General features: G+C 35.0%; 1 protein-coding gene and 2 long non-coding RNA genes across 5 annotated transcripts in view; all 3 read left to right on the top strand.

Annotated features, from left to right (window-relative positions):
• The window catches only part of LOC110804765 (exocyst complex component SEC3A), a 32,165-nt gene extending 26,538 nt beyond the window's left edge, over positions 1 to 5,627 (top strand). The window contains exons 20-25 of the mRNA XM_022010368.2: positions 905 to 1,002; positions 1,087 to 1,195; positions 1,345 to 1,413; positions 4,937 to 5,002; positions 5,105 to 5,194; positions 5,310 to 5,627. Coding sequence (XP_021866060.1) covers positions 905 to 1,002; positions 1,087 to 1,195; positions 1,345 to 1,413; positions 4,937 to 5,002; positions 5,105 to 5,194; positions 5,310 to 5,420 — 543 coding nt within the window. The 3' untranslated portion in view covers positions 5,421 to 5,627. The remainder of the gene's footprint in view (positions 1 to 904; positions 1,003 to 1,086; positions 1,196 to 1,344; positions 1,414 to 4,936; positions 5,003 to 5,104; positions 5,195 to 5,309) is intronic.
• Positions 5,628 to 8,728: 3,101 nt separating this feature from the next.
• Positions 8,729 to 11,382, top strand: LOC130463446 (uncharacterized). Of its 2 annotated transcripts, XR_008923810.1 has the most exons (4): positions 8,730 to 9,017; positions 9,297 to 9,408; positions 10,065 to 10,129; positions 11,148 to 11,382. It is a non-coding gene; the product is annotated as an uncharacterized lncRNA (long non-coding RNA). The 2 variants fall into 2 exon arrangements; XR_008923811.1 differs by having other exon boundaries at positions 8,729 to 9,408.
• A 4,864-nt stretch (positions 11,383 to 16,246) lies between these two features.
• LOC130463801 (uncharacterized) lies at positions 16,247 to 18,932 on the top strand. Of its 2 annotated transcripts, none has more exons than XR_008923966.1 (4): positions 16,247 to 16,533; positions 16,648 to 16,924; positions 17,581 to 17,645; positions 18,664 to 18,932. It is a non-coding gene; the product is annotated as an uncharacterized lncRNA (long non-coding RNA). The 2 variants fall into 2 exon arrangements; XR_008923965.1 differs by having other exon boundaries at positions 16,251 to 16,533; positions 16,813 to 16,924; positions 18,664 to 18,920.
• Positions 18,933 to 19,335: the final 403 nt, after the last annotated feature.

Genomic DNA, 19,335 nt, shown 5'->3' on the forward strand with positions numbered 1-19,335 from the left:
AATTGTACAGTTGTACTGGGAATTGAGAATGTGGTGTTTGAGTGACCTCTCTGATTGATATTAACAGATGAAAAAGAATCACAGTAAAAGATGGACATGCTGTTCTCCAATCAACATCTAAATTACACGCTAACCCAATTTCTTTGAATCTCCCCAGTTGATTAACATAAGGTATTGTGTTCCATAACAAGTCAAGATAGGTTGTGAAAAGACATGGAAGTTTTGCTTCAACCGCACACACCGCATAATTTCCATTAAAACATTGTTCCACAATTTCTCCTTTTCCTTACCAAACACCATAATGTAAATCTGCAGCCATCCAAAATATGGAATGGGTAAACACAAGATACATCATGAAAGCAAACAAACTCCTCCAAAGGTAACTTGTCACCTTGCTATGAAGAAAAACATGTGAATACTCACTTTCAACTTGGAAGAGCATATACGTATCAGGATTCAGGAGAAATAACCCACCCGGCCTTTTATTTAGAGACATGTCACAAGTATAAATCCTACTGAAAACCAAGTTTTGCATGAAATCTCTCTCATTTAGAAGAATCTTTCAGTTACAAATAAAGTTCATTGTCGGAAAAGCTGGAAACTGACGTCAAGCAACAAAGAAATGTATTCCTAGAAAAAAGATGTGATACACTTTCCAATTTTTGATGTTAGTTATGTAAAAGTATGACTGCCACAGGACGTGGGACAAAAAGACTTCTGGCTTAAATTTTTTGGAAACGGGAAGGTCTTAACTTTACAATACCGCAAAAAAACATATAATTTCTGTTGTCAGAGTGATGCAATTAATGAGCGGGTCTACTTCTGGGTCCTCATCTTTCGAAGTTATGTTTCTTTTTTAAGATAATGTATACTAAAATATTTATGCTGCTTAATTTGTTGACAGGTTAGCATTATGTTTGTGACTTTGGAGAAAATTGCCCAGACAGACCCAAAATATGCGGATGTTTTTCTTTTGGAGAACTATGCTGCATTCCAGAATAGGTACTAATTTCAGCTTCGTAATTTCACCAACTTTCTGTTAGTATTTTTTATTCAACAACCTAATTTTTTGGCAATTAATTGCAGTTTATATGATCTTGCAAATGTTGTGCCAACTCTGGCAAAGTTCTACCATCAGGCAAGCGAAGCATATGAGCAAGCATGCACACGCCATATAAGCATGATCATATATTACGTGAGTAAAATAAATTGTCATGGAACTTTTTGTCTTAGTGTTTATAATTCATCTTTGTGCAGGACCTCATGTACGTGGTCCCTTGCTAGTAGTATTAGTGGTAGGTTTTACAAAGTTTAATCCAGAATTCTTTGGACATCTATTGGCAGCAATTTGAACGACTTTTCCAATTCGCTAGAAGGATTGAGGACCTCATGTTCACCATAACCCCAGAAGAAGTAAGTATCTGATGCATGCATAATTCATATCACTTGCAATTCTCAGCTACTTGGCATTTTTTAGTGGTGGCTTTGGAAGTTATGGTTTGAATGTGAATCTCAGTGTTATACACTATTTCTGTCGACCTCTACCATGAATTTCTGTTCTTTTTTTTTTTTTTTTGACTCATTAGCGAAAAGGAATTTATGTGAATTGAAGTGTTAGAAACTCATATCATGGTATATGCAAATAGGAAATAGTTATCGATTAAATAGTTCTAAAATCAAACAATTCTATCTTTATGGATTCTGTGTTTCCTGTCAAACAAATCTGAAATGGGTTTTTATTCCACAAAATATCAGTATTAGTTTTTTCATAGCCTCTCTCGAGTCTCTCATGTGTTCGCACATGGCAGGTTAGCTACGGAGAGGGGGTGGTCTATAATCTATATTTATGGAGCATAACCCTGAATTCCAACCTACTAGTTTGTCCTGTTGATTAGTGAGGCAGAGGTCGACTGCTGATTGCAAACAACTAAGTAGATCCAATTTTAGTAACACATTTGAATTAGTCTATTATAATTGAGAATTGATTAATCTAAGAATTTACAAGGAAGTTCATCCTTCTTAATGTTGTGCATTTAAGGAGCATATTTTATTTTATTTTTTTATAAGAAGAATAGTATTATTAAAATTAATTGCTTAAAGTGATACTAAAAATAGTGACTATTAAGGCAAATTTGTTAAAAAGGACCTTTTATAATCCAAATTTTGGGAGAAAGGACCTTATATAATTTTTTTTGTGAAATCACACCTTAATGTAAATTTTTTTGCGAGAAAGGACCTTATATAATTTTTTTTTGTGAAATCACACCTTAATGTAATTATTTTTTGCGAAAGACAACCACAAGTAAATTTTTGGCATTGACTGAGCTTTTTCGGCCATTGACTTGCACGTGACAAGCACGTGTGACTTTATTTTGCTAATCATACTCAATTTTCCTCCAAAATTCTAAGCTTTAAAACCTAAAGTTGAAAAAAAAATCGAAATAAAATCAAGTTTGAAAATTCAAGACTCGGGAAAATCAATGTCTTTAGCCAACGTAAGCCACACGTGCTGCTCACGTGCAAGTCAATGGTCGGAAAAGCTCAGTTAATGCTGGAAACTTCCCTTAGGTCCTTTCTCGCAAAAAAAATTACTTTAAGGTGTGTTTTCACAAAAAAAATTATATAAGGTCATTTCTCGCAAAATTTGAGTTATAAAAGGTCCTTTTTGGCAAATTTGCCGACTATTAATGTGCATTGATGGAGAATATAAAGATAATGACTATTATCGAGTGTAGTAGAGAGGCTTATGTTGAGATGAATGTGTGGGAACACCTTGAGAGACAAAATTAGGATTATAGATGTTCGAAGGAAAGTTGTCAGGGTTACGAATATTGAGGATAACGTAAGCCAGAATCGGCTACGGGCATTTGAGATGTCGATCATAGGTAGGAGTCTAACACTTTTATTGGGTTAGGTAAGGAAATTTCAAAGAGACGCAAGGAAAGCCTAAAAGCGCATTGAGACGCACCCAAGGCTCACAACACCCCTTTTTACACAACTTTTTATAAATATTTTTTATTGATGTCTCACTTCAATGTGGCGCTACTTATGCCTGCGCCTACTGGGCTCTGGGTTCCCTAACACCTAAATGTGCCTTGAGCTTTTTAAACATTGATCTAATCAACTTCTTATGCTTCACGGAGACTTGCTGGTCTGCTGCACCTGGTCCTGGACCATATGGTCCCACAAAGTCTGTCTCTTTTGAAATAAAATGATAATACTCTTCAAAAAAAAAGGAGAATAGTTTGAGAGGACCTATTGTCCTTCCATAAGAAACCCAAAGTAACTGCAGACCCGTTGAAGAAACCTTTCTTTTACCTTAACCTGCATGCGTGCATGGTTAAGATCAGAATTGTTCTTTGTCTAACCGCCATACAATTTCTTCTTGCTAGTCAAAAAAGGCACTGGGTTTAGTTGTTTCTTTGTTGCATCAGATTCTCAGCCCTCTTTTGTCTGAAAGCACAATCATTTGTCTTCTCTTTGCCAAAAGTTACTGTATCAAATTGAGCACCCTCTGATTCCTTGAGTCTAATTTTTCGAAAGAATCAACTCTGATTCTTGGAAAAGATGTTTACCTTGCAAGTAGCATGTTGGCTGTAGGATTTTTTAGGACATGAGACTCCAGCCCCGTAATTTTGCTTCATTGTGAGTCATTCTCAACTCTAAAGAATAAGTGAATGACCATGCTAGTTCTGTACATGCGCTTAGAGAGCATCATGAATTTTCGAGCATGAATCCACTTTTCTCTACGTGCATCAACGTGTTCCTTACATTACTTAAGGGGAAAAAGACCCTGTGTATTGAGGCCGTTTAGGGCTCTCTTTATTCACGAGGCATGAGAGGTCACTTCTAAGCAAATGGGCAGTTAAGCCAGTTCTTTGTGGCCTCCTTTAACCTCTCATTTATGGAGCTCTTAGTCCAATGGATCTCCTGCAGCACTGTTGTTAGGCTACCCAACCATTACCCAATTTACAAGGAATTAAAAAGTTGCAGCCAATGTACATCTCAGAGATGACTGTTACTCTAGGAAAGGCCTCTTGAAGCTAGATCTGACCACCTCCCAAGAGGCTTCCTTTTTTCTTGCTTTTTTTTCTCTTTCCTTCTCATTCTTAGATCTCTTCCATTGTTTGGGCGTATGAGATAAAAGTAAAACAAATTCCCATTCCCTGGATGGCGCTAGTGTAACCATGATGCAAAGGATTCTGATTTAGGCCTTCCCCTTGATGAACATAAAACCCTCATGTCAAAGTTCTTCGAAAATAGATAGAAAGATACGCCTTTGTTCTGTATCAATGCACTTTTAGAGGAATCCTAAATTTAAGAAATCTTCGAAGGAGGGGAAAGGAAGGCGGAGACAATATGTGAGAAAGACTAGTGACTCTTTTAGCACAGTTGAAAAGCAGACACAAGACAATTGACTAATGGAGAAAGGCCTCTTTAAAGTTGGGAGCCTACACTGTTTCTTTTCTTTCTCTGCTTGTCCATTTATTTTTGTATGTTATACAGTTGGTGCATTCGTCGCTGACTTGGTGGTTTTAAATAGCTATTCTGCAGAGAAAAACCACATCCATCTGAACTTCCCCGATCCTTTCACCCAAAAGCAAACCTCTTCCCCCCTAGTGGTGGTGTTGGTCTATAATTAAATTAGTATTTTGCATGGTTACTTCTTCAGATTTTGTAGATACTTTGTAATAGTAGTTTTCCTCTGATTCTCACAAAAATGCCCTATTTGTTTTGGAAATTCAAGTGTCCATTAGACTTTTTGGAGTACAGCATGATCCTTTTTCCCAGTTACTCTATTGCTGTTAATTTAAATAATTTGTATATCAACATTCAGAAACTACATTTTTGTGGCACTGTTGAAAGAAAAGAGAATGAAAGAAAATCGATGCAGAGAAGTTAATCCCTGATTTTGATATATCTGTCCACTTTTCAGATTCCGTTCCAGCTTGGTTTGTCAAAAATGGATCTCCGGAAAGTGTTGAAATCTAGCTTGTCTGGGGTAAGTCATAATAAGAAATTGTTGGTAGCTACAGTTACTCCTCTGAATATCCTGCATGACTGACTAATGACTATCATTCATTTTGGTTTTATTTCGCTTCAGGTTGACAAATCCATCCAAGCAATGTCCAAAAAATTGCAGAAAAACTTGACATCAGAGGAGTTATTACCCTCATTGTGGGATAAATGCAAGGTGAGCCAGTGATCTACTTCTTAGTTCTTATCTTCCATTTTTCTTTCATCGTCGACATTTTGTATATGGTACATACATGCAAAGAAAACTGATGGAAAGCGTTTACATTTGACAGAAAGAGTTTCTGGACAAGTATGAGAGCTTTGCACAACTTGTTGCCAAGGTTTACCCCAGTGAGAACATCCCCTCTGTAGCTGAAATGAGAGATCTTTTGGCATCCTTGTAAGAGAATCTTTGTTTTTTTTTTGTTAAGAGTAAGAGAATCTTTGTATAGAAACAAATAAATCTGCTTAGTATTTTTGTGTTATGTAGTAAATAGCTGCTGCCGTAAAATGATTTGTCGTAGTGTTATTCTTTGTAGTTTGTGAAATATTTCTGAGGGGACTGACAGAGAAATAAGATTTGCGATTTATTATAGCTTTTTTAAAAGATATTTATGTGATGTTGGTAAATAATAATGAAGTGTAATTGTGCCACGTAAGGAATTTTAAGTGATAAAAATATAACAATAAGTTTGGGATATAGTTTGATGTAACATTTTTCTAACATGATGGAAATATTTACGGAATATTCTTTCTAACAAAAATGAAAAAATTTACGGAATTGATTTTTCTAACATGAATGAAAATTTTATGGGATTAATTTTTCTAACATGATGGAAATATTTACGGAATATTCTTTCTAACAAAAATGAAAAAATTTACGGAATTGATTTTTCTAACATGAATGAAAATTTTATGGAATTAATTTTTCTAACAGACGTAGTAAATGGAAATGTTTATGGAATTGATTTTTCTAAGGATATATGTCTACGTCAAAGCAATTTTTGTGAGTAAACTATACTGGAGGTCCCTAAACTTTGGCAAAAGGAGCAGTTAAGTCCCTCAAGTTTCAAAAGGAGCATTTTATTCCCTCAAAATGGATGGAATCAGCTACTTTTGTTAACACCATTTCATTTTCTGTTAAGTTCAATAAAATAATAATAAAACCGCTTTAAAGAAAAGGAAAATTAATTTACACGTGTATAAATAAATGAAAACAGCTGATTTTAATTATGACTTAGCTTTTTCAACTTACTTAGTTTTTTCATATGGCTTTTTCTCCATTTACACGTTTCACCCTTTATATTCCCCTTTTCTAGGTTTTTCCACAACACTTCCTAATCAAATCGAATTTAGTGAGTAACCCAAGCAAATTTACTCCAAAATTTCAGCAATTATCGCCATAAACTTCAGCTAATTGTTGTTCTTCCACAACTCTAAAGTTTCAAATTCTCTTCTCCCAGATGTCTGCTACTACCACTAGTTCTTCTTCTACCTTTTTTCTCTCTCTTTCTCTCTCATCTTTTATTTTATTATGGATTCTCTTCAATCTGCTTCTCTTTCTTAATTTCTGGATTTCTCCAACAATTCCATTGTAATTTCACATTTGTCATTGCCCTCAATGCTTAAGCCTAAAAAACGGAGACAAGGCAAACCCACAATAGAAATAAATTTGCAAAATTAAACAGATTATATTGAAGGGTGTGATGCCAACACTCAGAGGCTCATTATCTTTTTCTCCTACCAATCTATGATACCAAATGTGATAGCAAGTATTAGCTCCTTATATACAGCCCATAAGGGTGTTGCATTATCCTAAAATTAAGTACGACATATTGACATGGTGGAGATGCAAATCCTTACGGCCTTACAAAGCTCCCAAAACACACCTTAGTTGTAAAGTATCACATTTTACACTAACTCTAAGACAAATTGACACTCATTAGACTGTAGAAAAACGGAAGTACCTAATATTGCCTCATTAGTCGTAGGCTCGTTAGATTTCATGTATGAGTTGCTGACTTGCTGATTAAACATGAGATTGAAGATGATGATGATGCATGGAGTTTATGGGTTTGAGCTCGGATGAATTTTACCGGAAATGTAAGTTACTTGGGTGTGCACACAAGGTGTTTGATAAATTGTCTCTGAGAAATGTTGTTGATTAACCTATGCTTGTTGGGTGTGTTAATTTGGGGGATTTGATTAGTAGGAAGCGTTGATCCTTTGTTTTATTTTATTAAGTGTTGAATAATTTGGGTACAAATGGCCTTGTTAAATACTTTGAACTGCTAGTTTTTTGTAAAAAGCTAACTTAAAAGGGTTTCCCTTTATTTAATTATTGTTAATATGTAAAAGTAACTGTTATTTTGTCCTTTTCTGCCCTTTATATTAATTTGCCTTTATTTTTAATTCATTTAACAGACGTTAGTAACAGAAGTCAAAAAGCAGCGGTTTCCATCCATTTTGAGGGACCTAAATGCTCCTTTTGAAACTTGAGGGACCTAACTGCTCCTTTTGGCAAAGTTTAGGGATCTCCAGACCTATTTACTCCAATTTTTGTTGATCCGCTGCCAAATTATTGTACTTACTGTATGTGACTTAAATTCAATCAGGTGACTCATGTCATTTAAATTCAATCATGTCTCTATCTTGTACAGAGTAATAACTCCCTTAGTACATCCCAAGCCACCAATTTAGATTTTTTGTATGATAAACAAATACTCCCTTCGGCCCGGAATACTCGCAACTGTTTGACTAGACATGCTTGCCATTGCACAACTTTGACCATCAATATCTTCAATTATATATTATAAAAACTTATAAAATATTAATATTTTAAAAATATATATTAAGATGAAGCCAACAATATATTATATGCCAACACTTATTTTCACATACTAAAAATAAAATAGGGTCAAAGTGAATTATATGAATAGTGCAAAAAGTCAAACCGTTGCGAGTATTCCAGGACGGAGGGAGTAAATAATAGACTTGTCATAAGGTTGGGTTAAACCTAGTTTATGAGGATATTGTTAATCTTTCCATGTCTTTCGATATATTTTCTATTTCTCATGTTAAGAGGGCAGGTAATACCTTAGCACACTGCACGCCAAGGTGAGCCTCTAGAGGTTGTGATGAATATGTATGTATTATTTCCCTCAAAGTCTAACAACTTTGGCGGAAATTGATGTATTTATATACACCTGCTCGTCTTTCCTCAAAAAAATTAAAAAAAGGTCGGGTTAAACTCCTGAAATCGAAATCGAACCTGAAAATCTAAAACACTGAACAGAAATACTGAAATACGGGTTATCGAACTGAAATAATAAGGTTGGAGTCAATTTTTTTGATATGTAAAAAACTCGAACTAAAAATGCGAGGAATCGAATTGAAATACAGGTAACAGAGCCGACCGATAATTTAACTGCCAGAGTAATTGAGTAATTTCGGGTTTAGAAATAATCATATTCTCAAGATGCATAGTATTTGAGATTTTGAGGGAGCAACATGTGTAATCCCCCGTAATTTTATACATTTCATTTATATATTTTAACGTATATTTAATATATTTAAATAAGAATTTACGAATTTTGGAAATAAATAATATAATTAACGTATATTTATTTATTACATTTTAATATTTTCAACGATTTACGAAATTGAATATGATTTTAGAATTTTAAGTTAAAACGAATTCAAATTACGAAATTCCGTTCGATTGAAATTAGGAAGCAATCCTAACCATTTTGGATTCAACAAACTAAATCTTAATCCTAGCCCAAGTAGTAAAGCCCAAGTTAAATAAACTACCAAGTAAACCCATAACCCTCTCCTTGTTTTTACTTCACGTAAAACTCAAATCCCAAACCCTCCTTATTCCTCCTCCTTCACGTGAAACCAACCTCCTCCCTCTCCTCCTTGCAGCCCCCTCTCCGCCTGCGTCAACCACCATCAACAGCCGCCGCCGCGACCACCCTTCCACCTGCACGCCGCCGTCGGTAACTCTCCTCTCCCCTCTGTTTCTTCTTCGATCTCCCTTTCCGTTTATCACTCCTCCTCTCCCCTTAATTGTGGCTTTCGTTTTTCGCACAACCACCACCGAGGACCACCAGCATTCGTCACTACGCCCAGCCACGCACCACCGTGTGCGGCTCTGCCACCAGCCGTCCTCCGTCGATACCTCTTCCTCTTCCCTTTCGTTTTCTTTTGTTCCCTTTCGTTCCCCTTTCCCTTGTTGTTTATTCATCCTCCTCACTCGTGTTATGTTGTTGCGGCAGCCACCACCGCGCGCACCACCGCCCCATTGCCGCGCGCACCACCGCCCCATTGCCGCCGCGCCGCCGCGCCGCTGAACCACCTCCGGCCAGCCTTCTTTCCTTCTCTCTTTTGGTTATTTCTTAAACCCTAAGTAATTAAATGTTTTAATTATATTTTATCAATTTAATTTATGTTTTGATTGAATAAATTTATGGTTTTTATGATTTAATTACTAATTTTTAGATTATATGTTGTCGAAATTAATTTAATTATTTTCAGATTTGTTAATTACGTTTAAATTAGGGTTTTAATGAAGTTTTATTAACTTAATTCATGTTTCGTGAATATAAATTATAAGTTTTTATGATTAAGTTAGATTTTCAGATTTTACATTATGCCTAATTGATAATTTAATTTTCAGATTACATAGTTGAATTGAAATAAGGAATTTAATTATTAAAGCATGGATTTTTAAGGTTTTAATGTTCTAAAATCATAATAGAATGATTATACATTATTAAAGCTATTATTTTTATGATCTTAAGAATGTTAATTATGTTTTGGAATAGTTGAAATTAGTTATGTTTCTGAAAATTTAAAGTACGATGTTTGCAAAGAGTTTTCAACGAATTTCAATCACTAATTTAATAATTATGATGATAGGAAATCAAAGGTTTAAGTTTTGATATTGGGAAATGTTCTAAATATGTTTAGGATGCATTTAGAATGCTTTGTTATGGTTTCCAATGATTAGGAATTGATTTAGGTACGTTTCTTGATTGTTTTAGGCGGAGAATTCTTTGTGGGCGACTTTTGAAAGTGTTAAAGTGGCCTATCAGTTTGTTTACACAAGGTACGTACATACCTGTGTGCTTGGAACGTGTGCTAATTGTTGAAACCATGTTGAATCTTGTTGTTGAACTTGGTTATGTTGATATTGTTGTTGAACTTGGTGATGTTGATATTATGGACGAACTGGGTTATATTGAATGTGCATGTTTAATACTGTTGGACAAACTTATTGAACTTATTTTGCACTATAAGAATTGTAACATGTTAGTATGCATGTTTGATACAAACATGTTGGTTGGGAACACTAGATTATTCTATATGATTGGGTTGGATCAATTGGTTGTTGTTCCCTTTCTATCTTTTCACTACTTTATAAGGGCGGAGGACCTTGTTTAGTAAGTTGAAACTTTATGCCCATATACAGGGTTGCTCATGGTTAAAGGAAAGGTTGGTTAAGTTGGAATGAGTCTTGATTGATGCTTTTATGATCACTTACTTAATTCCAAGATAAAAACAGTTGTGAACAAATGTGAATTGTCTGTCTTATGTAATGGTTGAGTCATAACGGAATCTCAATTTGTAAGTCATGTAAAGTGAAACTGAATAGCAATAGCTTTAGACTGTGCACGTCTGAAGTGACGGACAAACAGGAGTTGGGGTTCATGGTGGTAGCCCATGGCCTTTTCTGGGACCGGATTGATCACCGTGTCCTATTTTTATTTAAACGTTCCTCGATATCGCAGGTCACTGAGGTTACGGAGTCGCGCCCGTACCTCGTCTTCCTTAGTGAAGACTTCTGGATGGTCAACTCGGTCCATTATCTATTTCAACTAAAATAATATTATGGTTATTAAGCCTAGCTTAGTCTAGTCAAGTATAATCGTCAATTTATTATGTTTTGTCTGTCTTTCCTTATATTTATTAGTATCATGTTAGGGTTGTTGGTTTGATAGTATCATGCTAGGATTGTTGTTGTTTTAGTATGTAGTACTCAGCTTTGCTGATTACGTGCTTTGTTTGTGTGTGTTGATCATGGCTATGCCTTATTGATCCTGTGATGACCCATCTTTGGTGAGCAGTCTCTAAGGACCAATAAGCGTTGCCCATCTACAGGTTTGAAGATGATGCATCATTGGGATCGGGATTAGAGAGCTTGTAGTTCTATTCGTTTAATTAAGTGATTTAATTTGTTAACTTGGATTTGAAATTTGTCGTACTATTCGTATTTCCTTAATTCAGTTAATTGGTTTGGACCTAATATGTAATAGATTATTTATGAACCTAAAAGTTAGTTTTATGTTTTCCGCTGCAAAATTCTGAATAAGCCGTAACGTTTTCACACGGGCGATAATGCCTTGATAATTCTCTATGTTTTATATTAAAAGGTTATTTTAGAAAAGAGAGAATAGTCGGGGTGTTACAAAGTGGTATCAGAGCTAAGGTTTTATTTTAATAAATTTCTAGGCGCCTAACCATCTAGTTATTCAAAATAAATTTCTTAAAAATCGAGTTTCTACGGATTATAGTGTTCAAAAATTGGTACTTTTTTTTTTGGGGGGCCGATTTCCTTTTATCTTGTTTGAAAGTATACGATATTCCTTATTTACGTTCGAAATCAAATTATTTTTCCAAGTTAAAGTGATACTTTCGACATTTTTATTTTTCTTATTATTTATTATTCAAACAAATAAATAAAAATAATATGAATACAATTTTTTTTTTTTTAAAAAGGAGTTCAATTTTTTTTTTAGTTGGTTTAAAAGTTAGAATTCGTTAGTTAGGAAATATAAAATCTTTTTCGAATTAATAACTTTATTTTCGAATTTATTCGCTACGCATTTCCTTAATTCATTTTACTTTATTTATTTTATATTTTTATTTATGTTATTATTCTATGTTATAATTTTCTTATATTATCGTTCTTTTACTTCGTCATTTAAATTATTTCAATGATTTAGTTTATGAGAGATGGGTAGTATAAGAAGGGCATATAAGATAGAATTATATGTGCATTAGTAGCTAGTCAACGCTAGCATTAGAAATTGATTGTCATGTACGTGCGTGTGCTAATTGTTTAAGTGTTACATTTACATGTGCATAAAGAATTGTTTGATTCCACCAAACTTATTGATCATTGAACCTTGTTTATGTTTTGGCTGGAAAATCGTTAGTGAGACCTTGAATTGTCTATTTCAGGAATAAAATGTTTCTTTCCAAGTATACCAACATAGGATCCTTCGAGAAACTTGATATAGAAACCCCTGATATTTACGTGAAGAAAATTGTGTTTGGATGTGAATATTATGCTAAAGTTCATGGGCAACCTATCTTAATGAGAAAGGATATCATAGCAGCCACTATCATTAATTGCTTACCTAACAAATTTCCATACCTAGAACTCAAGGAAAAGTTTAAAGACATGCATTCTGATAATGGAACTCCAAACTTGACTAAGTATGGGACTTGGGATGGTAGATGGAAATATGATTCAGAAATTCTGACCACCATTATTGAGGCGGCAGAAAGTGGGTTTAGAGACGGTAAAATCGTAGGGAGTCATGTTGGAGATGCCGTTACAGAAGAACCTATGGGAATAAGTGTAAATAATGACCTAGAAGAAAATGATGTAGCTGTGGAGAATGAGAATGTAGGTGTTGAGGCAGAGAATCCTAACCTAGTGGCCCATGAGCCAACCATTGAATTTCTAGTGATTCAGATGCATAGCTCGAAAGTGAACAGGAGGTGGCAAGTGAGCCTAATCAAGATAAAGATATGGAAGAAGATGAAGACCCTGGAGAAGAGTTTGATGATTTTGAGATCTAAATTTCACTCCGCAAGTTTCAGGAGCAATGGATAGGCAAGAGGCCACAAATATTTTGAAGTGATAAATAGTTAATTAGCTCTTTTATGTTTTAAAGAATAAGTAGCGAAGCTACAACAGTTTAAAGTTAAAGTTTATTGAAGTTTGAAATGTTCTTTATTATTTTCAAGGATGTAATAAACCTTTATAGAGTTAGCAATAGAAGTTAAAGTATTCATTTCCAGTTTGAGAATTCCATTATTCGCCAACAATAGTTTATGTTTGTGTCATAGAACTTTTATGTTAATTTGAGGACAAGTGCGTTATTATGGTTTAGAAATTGTTATTAACATTCTTTTGAGGAATAGAGTTAGATTATTGATAATCCAAATGATCATGAGTTTATTTTGGGCACCCGAATGGGAATATTATTACTTATTTGTTGTGATTGAACTTCCATTCATTGGTTTTCAAATTGTATGTCCTTGATGGGGATATTTTCTTGAATGAGTGACGATGATTGCTCTATTATTGGTGTACATTCTTGAATAAGTGTTTGTTGATGCGATTTCTATGATCAAATCTAAATTTCTTTCGTAGAGGGGACATATGAGTTATTTTAGGTCGCACACTAGAATGTCAAGCAATAGTGAGTTAGTTGCTACTATTCGCCTTTTGGCGGGAAGACTGGCTGAAGAGAGAACTGAGCGTCCTGATTCTACTGGGGACATGTTTGAGAGACTAACCAAAGTTAAGCCACCATACTTTAAGAAGCAAGCTGATCCTACCTTTTTAGAGAACTGGGTTAGAGAGTTTGAGAAACTGTTTGGGGATGTGAACTGTCTTGAGAACAGGAGAGTGGGTCAAGTTGTACTGTACTTGGAAGATGAGGCTGATTTGTGGTGGAGAGAAAATGGGGTTAGACTTAGCGCTGTTGAGAGATTCAATTGGGCTTCGTTGTTACTGCCTTAAGGATACTCCTTTAATGAGAAAGCAAAAGGCACAATAATTGATAAACCTCGTGATGGGATTGGCTAAATTTGTACAAGGCTAAGATAGACGTACTGTGAAATTCAGAAAGTAAATTTAAGGAACCATATTGGAAGATTGACCTCGTATAGATGTTTTGAGAAGTCCAAAAACCTTTAGTTTTTTCTGTAATGCAAGTGAGGACTTGATGAATAAGGAGTGTGAACTATTTTTCTGCAGTGTGTTAGAAGTGGGTAAAGAAGTTGGAGTGGAAATCAAGGATGTTGCCATTGTGAGTGGATTCATTGATGTGTTTCCGAGTGAAATTGCAAGTATGTTACCTGTTGGAGCCTTTGAGTTCACTATAAACTTAGTTCCTGGAACGACACCTATAACTAAAGCACCATATAGAATGACACCTCTCAAAATGAGCAAATTAAGACACAATTGCAAGAGTTGTTTTGTTAAGGGGCATATTAGGCCTAGTGCATCACCGTGGGGAGATCCTGTGTTGTTTGTTAAGGAGAAAGATAAGAGTATGGAATTATGCATCGATTTTAGGGAGCTAAACACCATCAAGAACAAGTACCCTTTGCCTAGGATAGATGACATATTGGATCAATTGAATTAGGCGAGTGTGTTCTCGAAGACTGAGTTGTGTTTGAAGTATCACCAATTAAGGATAGCTGATAAGGGCCTAAGACCTCATTAGGACTCGTTATTGTCATTATGGGTTTAGAATAATGTCTTTTGGGTTAAGCAATGCACCTGCCATAATTATGGATTTGATGAATAAGATTTTCCACGAATTCCGAATTAAGTTCGTTATTATATTGATGATATCCTGATTTATCCAAGGAATGAGAAAGAGCATGACAAACACTTGAGGATTGTTTTGGAGACTCTTAGAAAGAATCTAGTGTTATGTGAATGAAGTATACAAATCTTGAAGTCACGTGTGTATAAGTGACACCGACGGAAAAGTGAAGACTAAATTGATTAAAAACTACGTTACTTAAGGGAATAAAATTAAGAGAAGATTCGAGTGGTCCAGGATCGTTAGAAATCATTTGTTGTCTTGAAAAGATGGGAAATATACGAATTGGTGAAAGAGCTAAGAGTTAATCCCAAGAGTTATACATCCATGAAAGACGTGATGAGGTTCGGTAAAAAAAAAAAAAAAAAAAAAAAGTGAGCAGAAAGCGTTTCTGTAGATCCTACTAAGATTCAAGTTGTGACTGAGTGACCTACTCCAAAGAACGTGTCCGATATTTGAAGTTCTCTAAGCCTAGACGACTATTATAGGAAGTTGTGAAAGACTTTTCGAAGAAAGCAAAACCAATGACCAACTTGTTGAAAAAAGAATTGAAATTCAAGTGAAGTGAGAAATGTGAAAAAGCTTTCTAGGTTTTAAAGGAGCGTGTAACCTTCGCACCTGTTGTCGCATCAATTGAAACCTTATAAGGCTAATTACCCTACCCATGACCTAAAGCTAACTGCTATTGTGTTATCTGTGAATATTTGGAGACATTACCTTTATAGGGAAACATGTAAGATCCTTGCCGAGCACAAAAGTTTGAAATTTTGGCAGTAAGGTCCAGTTGAATCTTGGGGACGACATTGAAAATGAGTATTGCTTTCCACCCTGCAACCGATGGTCAGCCTGAGAGGACTAAGCAAACCATGGAAGATATGTTGAGAGCCTGTGCTATTGACTTTAAAGGGCAGTTGCTAAACCATCTAGATTTGATTGAATTTTCGCGCAACAATAGTTACCATGCGAGAATTAAGATTACACCTTTTAAGGCGTTGTATGGAAAGAATTGTAGGAGTCCTACTTGCTGGAATGATTTTAGGGGAAATATTGTATTGGGGATAGAATTCCCTGAAATGAGTTACGGGGGCGTAACTCGTTTTCTTTAAGAGGGGTAGAATGCGATAGAAATTCGCGCTTTTTACCTATTTTTATAGCAATTTTATGCATTTTACGCTCATTTTTAGCAACTTATACATGTTGATGCAAAGTAAATAGATTCTCCGCATAAGAAAAAGGTGTTCATGAATAACACAAGCAACTTTAAGTTGGCAAAAGAGTGCACAAGAGTGGCACAAAGTACTTCTACAATAAGAATAAGTTGAAAAGTTTGGAAAGATATGTGAATTTTCGTGTCAAGTTTCGGGACGAAACTTCTTTTAAGAGGGGTAGATTGTAATCCCCCGTAATTTTATACATTTCATTTATATATTTTAACGTATATTTAATATATTTAAATAAGAATTTACGAATTTTGGAAATAAATAATATAATTAACGTATATTTATTTATTACATTTTAATATTTTCAACGATTTACGAAATTGAAAATGATTTTAGAATTTTAAGTTAAAACGAATTCGAATTATGAAATTCCGTTCGATTGAAATTAGGAAGCAATCCTAACCATTTTGGATTCAACAAACTAAATCTTAATCCTAGCCCAAGTAGTAAAGCCCAAGTTAAATAAACTACCAAGTAAACCCATAACCCTCTCCTTGTTTTTACTTCACGTAAAACTCAAATCCCAAACCCTCCTTATTCCTCCTCCTTCACGTGAAACCAACCTCCTCCCTCTCCTCCTTGCAGCCCCCTCTCCGCCTGCGTCAACCACCATCAACAGCCGCCGCCGCGACCACCCTTCCACCTGCACGCCGCCGTCGGTAACTCTCCTCTCCCCTCTGTTTCTTCTTCGATCTCCCTTTCCGTTTATCACTCCTCCTCTCCCCTTAATTGTGGCTTTCATTTTTCGCACAACCACCACCGAGGACCACCAGCATTCGTCACTACGCCCAGCCACGCACCACCGTGTGCGGCTCTGCCACCAGCCGTCCTCCGTCGATACCTCTTCCTCTTCCCTTTCGTTTTCTTTTGTTCCCTTTCGTTCCCCTTTCCCTTGTTGTTTATTCATCCTCCTCACTCGTGTTATGTTGTTGCGGCAGCCACCACCGCGCGCACCACCGCCCCATTGCCGCGCGCACCACCGCCCCATTGCCGCCGCGCCGCCGCGCCGCTGAACCACCTCCGGCCAGCCTTCTTTCCTTCTCTCTTTTGGTTATTTCTTAAACCCTAAGTAATTAAATGTTTTAATTATATTTTATCAATTTAATTTATGTTTTGATTGAATAAATTTATGGTTTTTATGATTTAATTACTAATTTTTAGATTATATGTTGTCGAAATTAATTTAATTATTTTCAGATTTGTTAATTACGTTTAAATTAGGGTTTTAATGAAGTTTTATTAACTTAATTCATGTTTCGTGAATATAAATTATAAGTTTTTATGATTAAGTTAGATTTTCAGATTTTACATTATGCTTAATTGATAATTTAATTTTCAGATTACATAGTTGAATTGAAATAAGGAATTTAATTATTAAAGCATGGATTTTTAAGGTTTTAATGTTCTAAAATCATAATAGAATGATTATACATTATTAAAGCTATTATTTTTATGATCTTAAGAATGTTAATTATGTTTTGGAATAGTTGAAATTAGTTATGTTTCTGAAAATTTAAAGTACGATGTTTGCAAAGAGTTTTCAACGAATTTCAATCACTAATTTAATAATTATGATGATAGGAAATCAAAGGTTTAAGTTTTGATATTGGGAAATGTTCTAAATATGTTTAGGATGCATTTAGAATGCTTTGTTATGGTTTCCAATGATTAGGAATTGATTTAGGTACGTTTCTTGATTGTTTTAGGCGGAGAATTCTTTGTGGGCGACTTTTGAAAGTGTTAAAGTGGCCTATCAGTTTGTTTACACAAGGTACGTACATACCTGTGTGCTTGGAACGTGTGCTAATTGTTGAAACCATGTTGAATGTTGTTGTTGAACTTGGTTATGTTGATATTGTTGTTGAACTTGGTGATGTTGATATTATGGACGAACTGGGTTATATTGAATGTGCATGTTTAATACTGTTGGACAAACTTATTGAACTTATTTTGCACTATAAGAACTGTAACATGTTAGTATGGATGTTTGATACAAACATGTTGGTTGGGAACACTAGATTATTCTATATGATTGGGTTGGATCAATTGGTTGTTGTTCCCTTTCTATCTTTTCACTACTTTATAAGGGCGGAGGACCTTGTTTAGTAAGTTGAAACTTTATGCCCATATACAGGGTTGCTCATGGTTAAAGGAAAGGTTGGTTAAGTTGGAATGAGTCTTGATTGATGCTTTTATGATCACTTACTTAATTCCAAGATAAAAACAGTTGTGAACAAATGTGAATTGTCTGTCTTATGTAATGGTTGAGTCATAACGGAATCTCAATTTGTAAGTCATGTAAAGTGAAACTGAATAGCAATAGCTTTAGACTGTGCACGTCTGAAGTGACGGACAAACAGGAGTTGGGGTTCATGGTGGTAGCCCATGGCCTTTTCTGGGACCGGATTGATCACCGTGTCCTATTTTTATTTAAACGTTCCTCGATATCGCAGGTCACTGAGGTTACGGAGTCGCGCCCGTACCTCGTCTTCCTTAGTGAAGACTTCTGGATGGTCAACTCGGTCCATTGTCTATTTCAACTAAAATAATATTATGGTTATTAAGCCTAGCTTAGTCTAGTCAAGTATAATCGTCAATTTATTATGTTTTGTCTGTCTTTCCTTATATTTATTAGTATCATGTTAGGGTTGTTGGTTTGATAGTATCATGCTAGGATTGTTGTTGTTTTAGTATGTAGTACTCAGCTTTGCTGATTACGTGCTTTGTTTGTGTGTGTTGATCATGGCTATGCCTTATTGATCCTGTGATGACCCATCTTTGGTGAGCAGTCTCTAAGGACCAATAAGCGTTGCCCATCTACAGGTTTGAAGATGATGCATCATTGGGATCGGGATTAGAGAGCTTGTAGTTCTATTCGTTTAATTAAGTGATTTAATTTGTTAACTTGGATTTGAAATTTGTCGTACTATTCGTATTTCCTTAATTCAGTTAATTGGTTTGGACCTAATATGTAATAGATTATTTATGAACCTAAAAGTTAGTTTTATGTTTTCCGCTGCAAAATTCTGAATAAGCCGTAACGTTTTCACACGGGCGATAATGCCTTGATAATTCTCTATGTTTTATATTAAAAGGTTATTTTAGAAAAGAGAGAATTGTCGGGGTGTTACAAAGTGGTATCAGAGCTAAGGTTTTATTTTAATAAATTTCTAGGCGCCTAACCATCTAGTTATTCAAAATAAATTTCTTAAAAATCGAGTTTCTACGGATTATAGTGTTCAAAAATTGGTACTTTTTTTTTTGGGGGGCCGATTTCCTTTTATCTTGTTTGAAAGTATACGATATTCCTTATTTACGTTCGAAATCAAATTATTTTTCCAAGTTAAAGTGATACTTTCGACATTTTTATTTTTCTTATTATTTATTATTCAAACAAATAAATAAAAATAATATGAATACAATTTTTTTTTTTTTTTAAAAGGAGTTCAATTTTTTTTTTT

This window comes from Spinacia oleracea, chromosome 6, assembly GCF_020520425.1.
Source record: "Spinacia oleracea cultivar Varoflay chromosome 6, BTI_SOV_V1, whole genome shotgun sequence".
In the NCBI taxonomy this organism is placed as follows: Eukaryota; Viridiplantae; Streptophyta; class Magnoliopsida; order Caryophyllales; family Amaranthaceae; genus Spinacia; species Spinacia oleracea.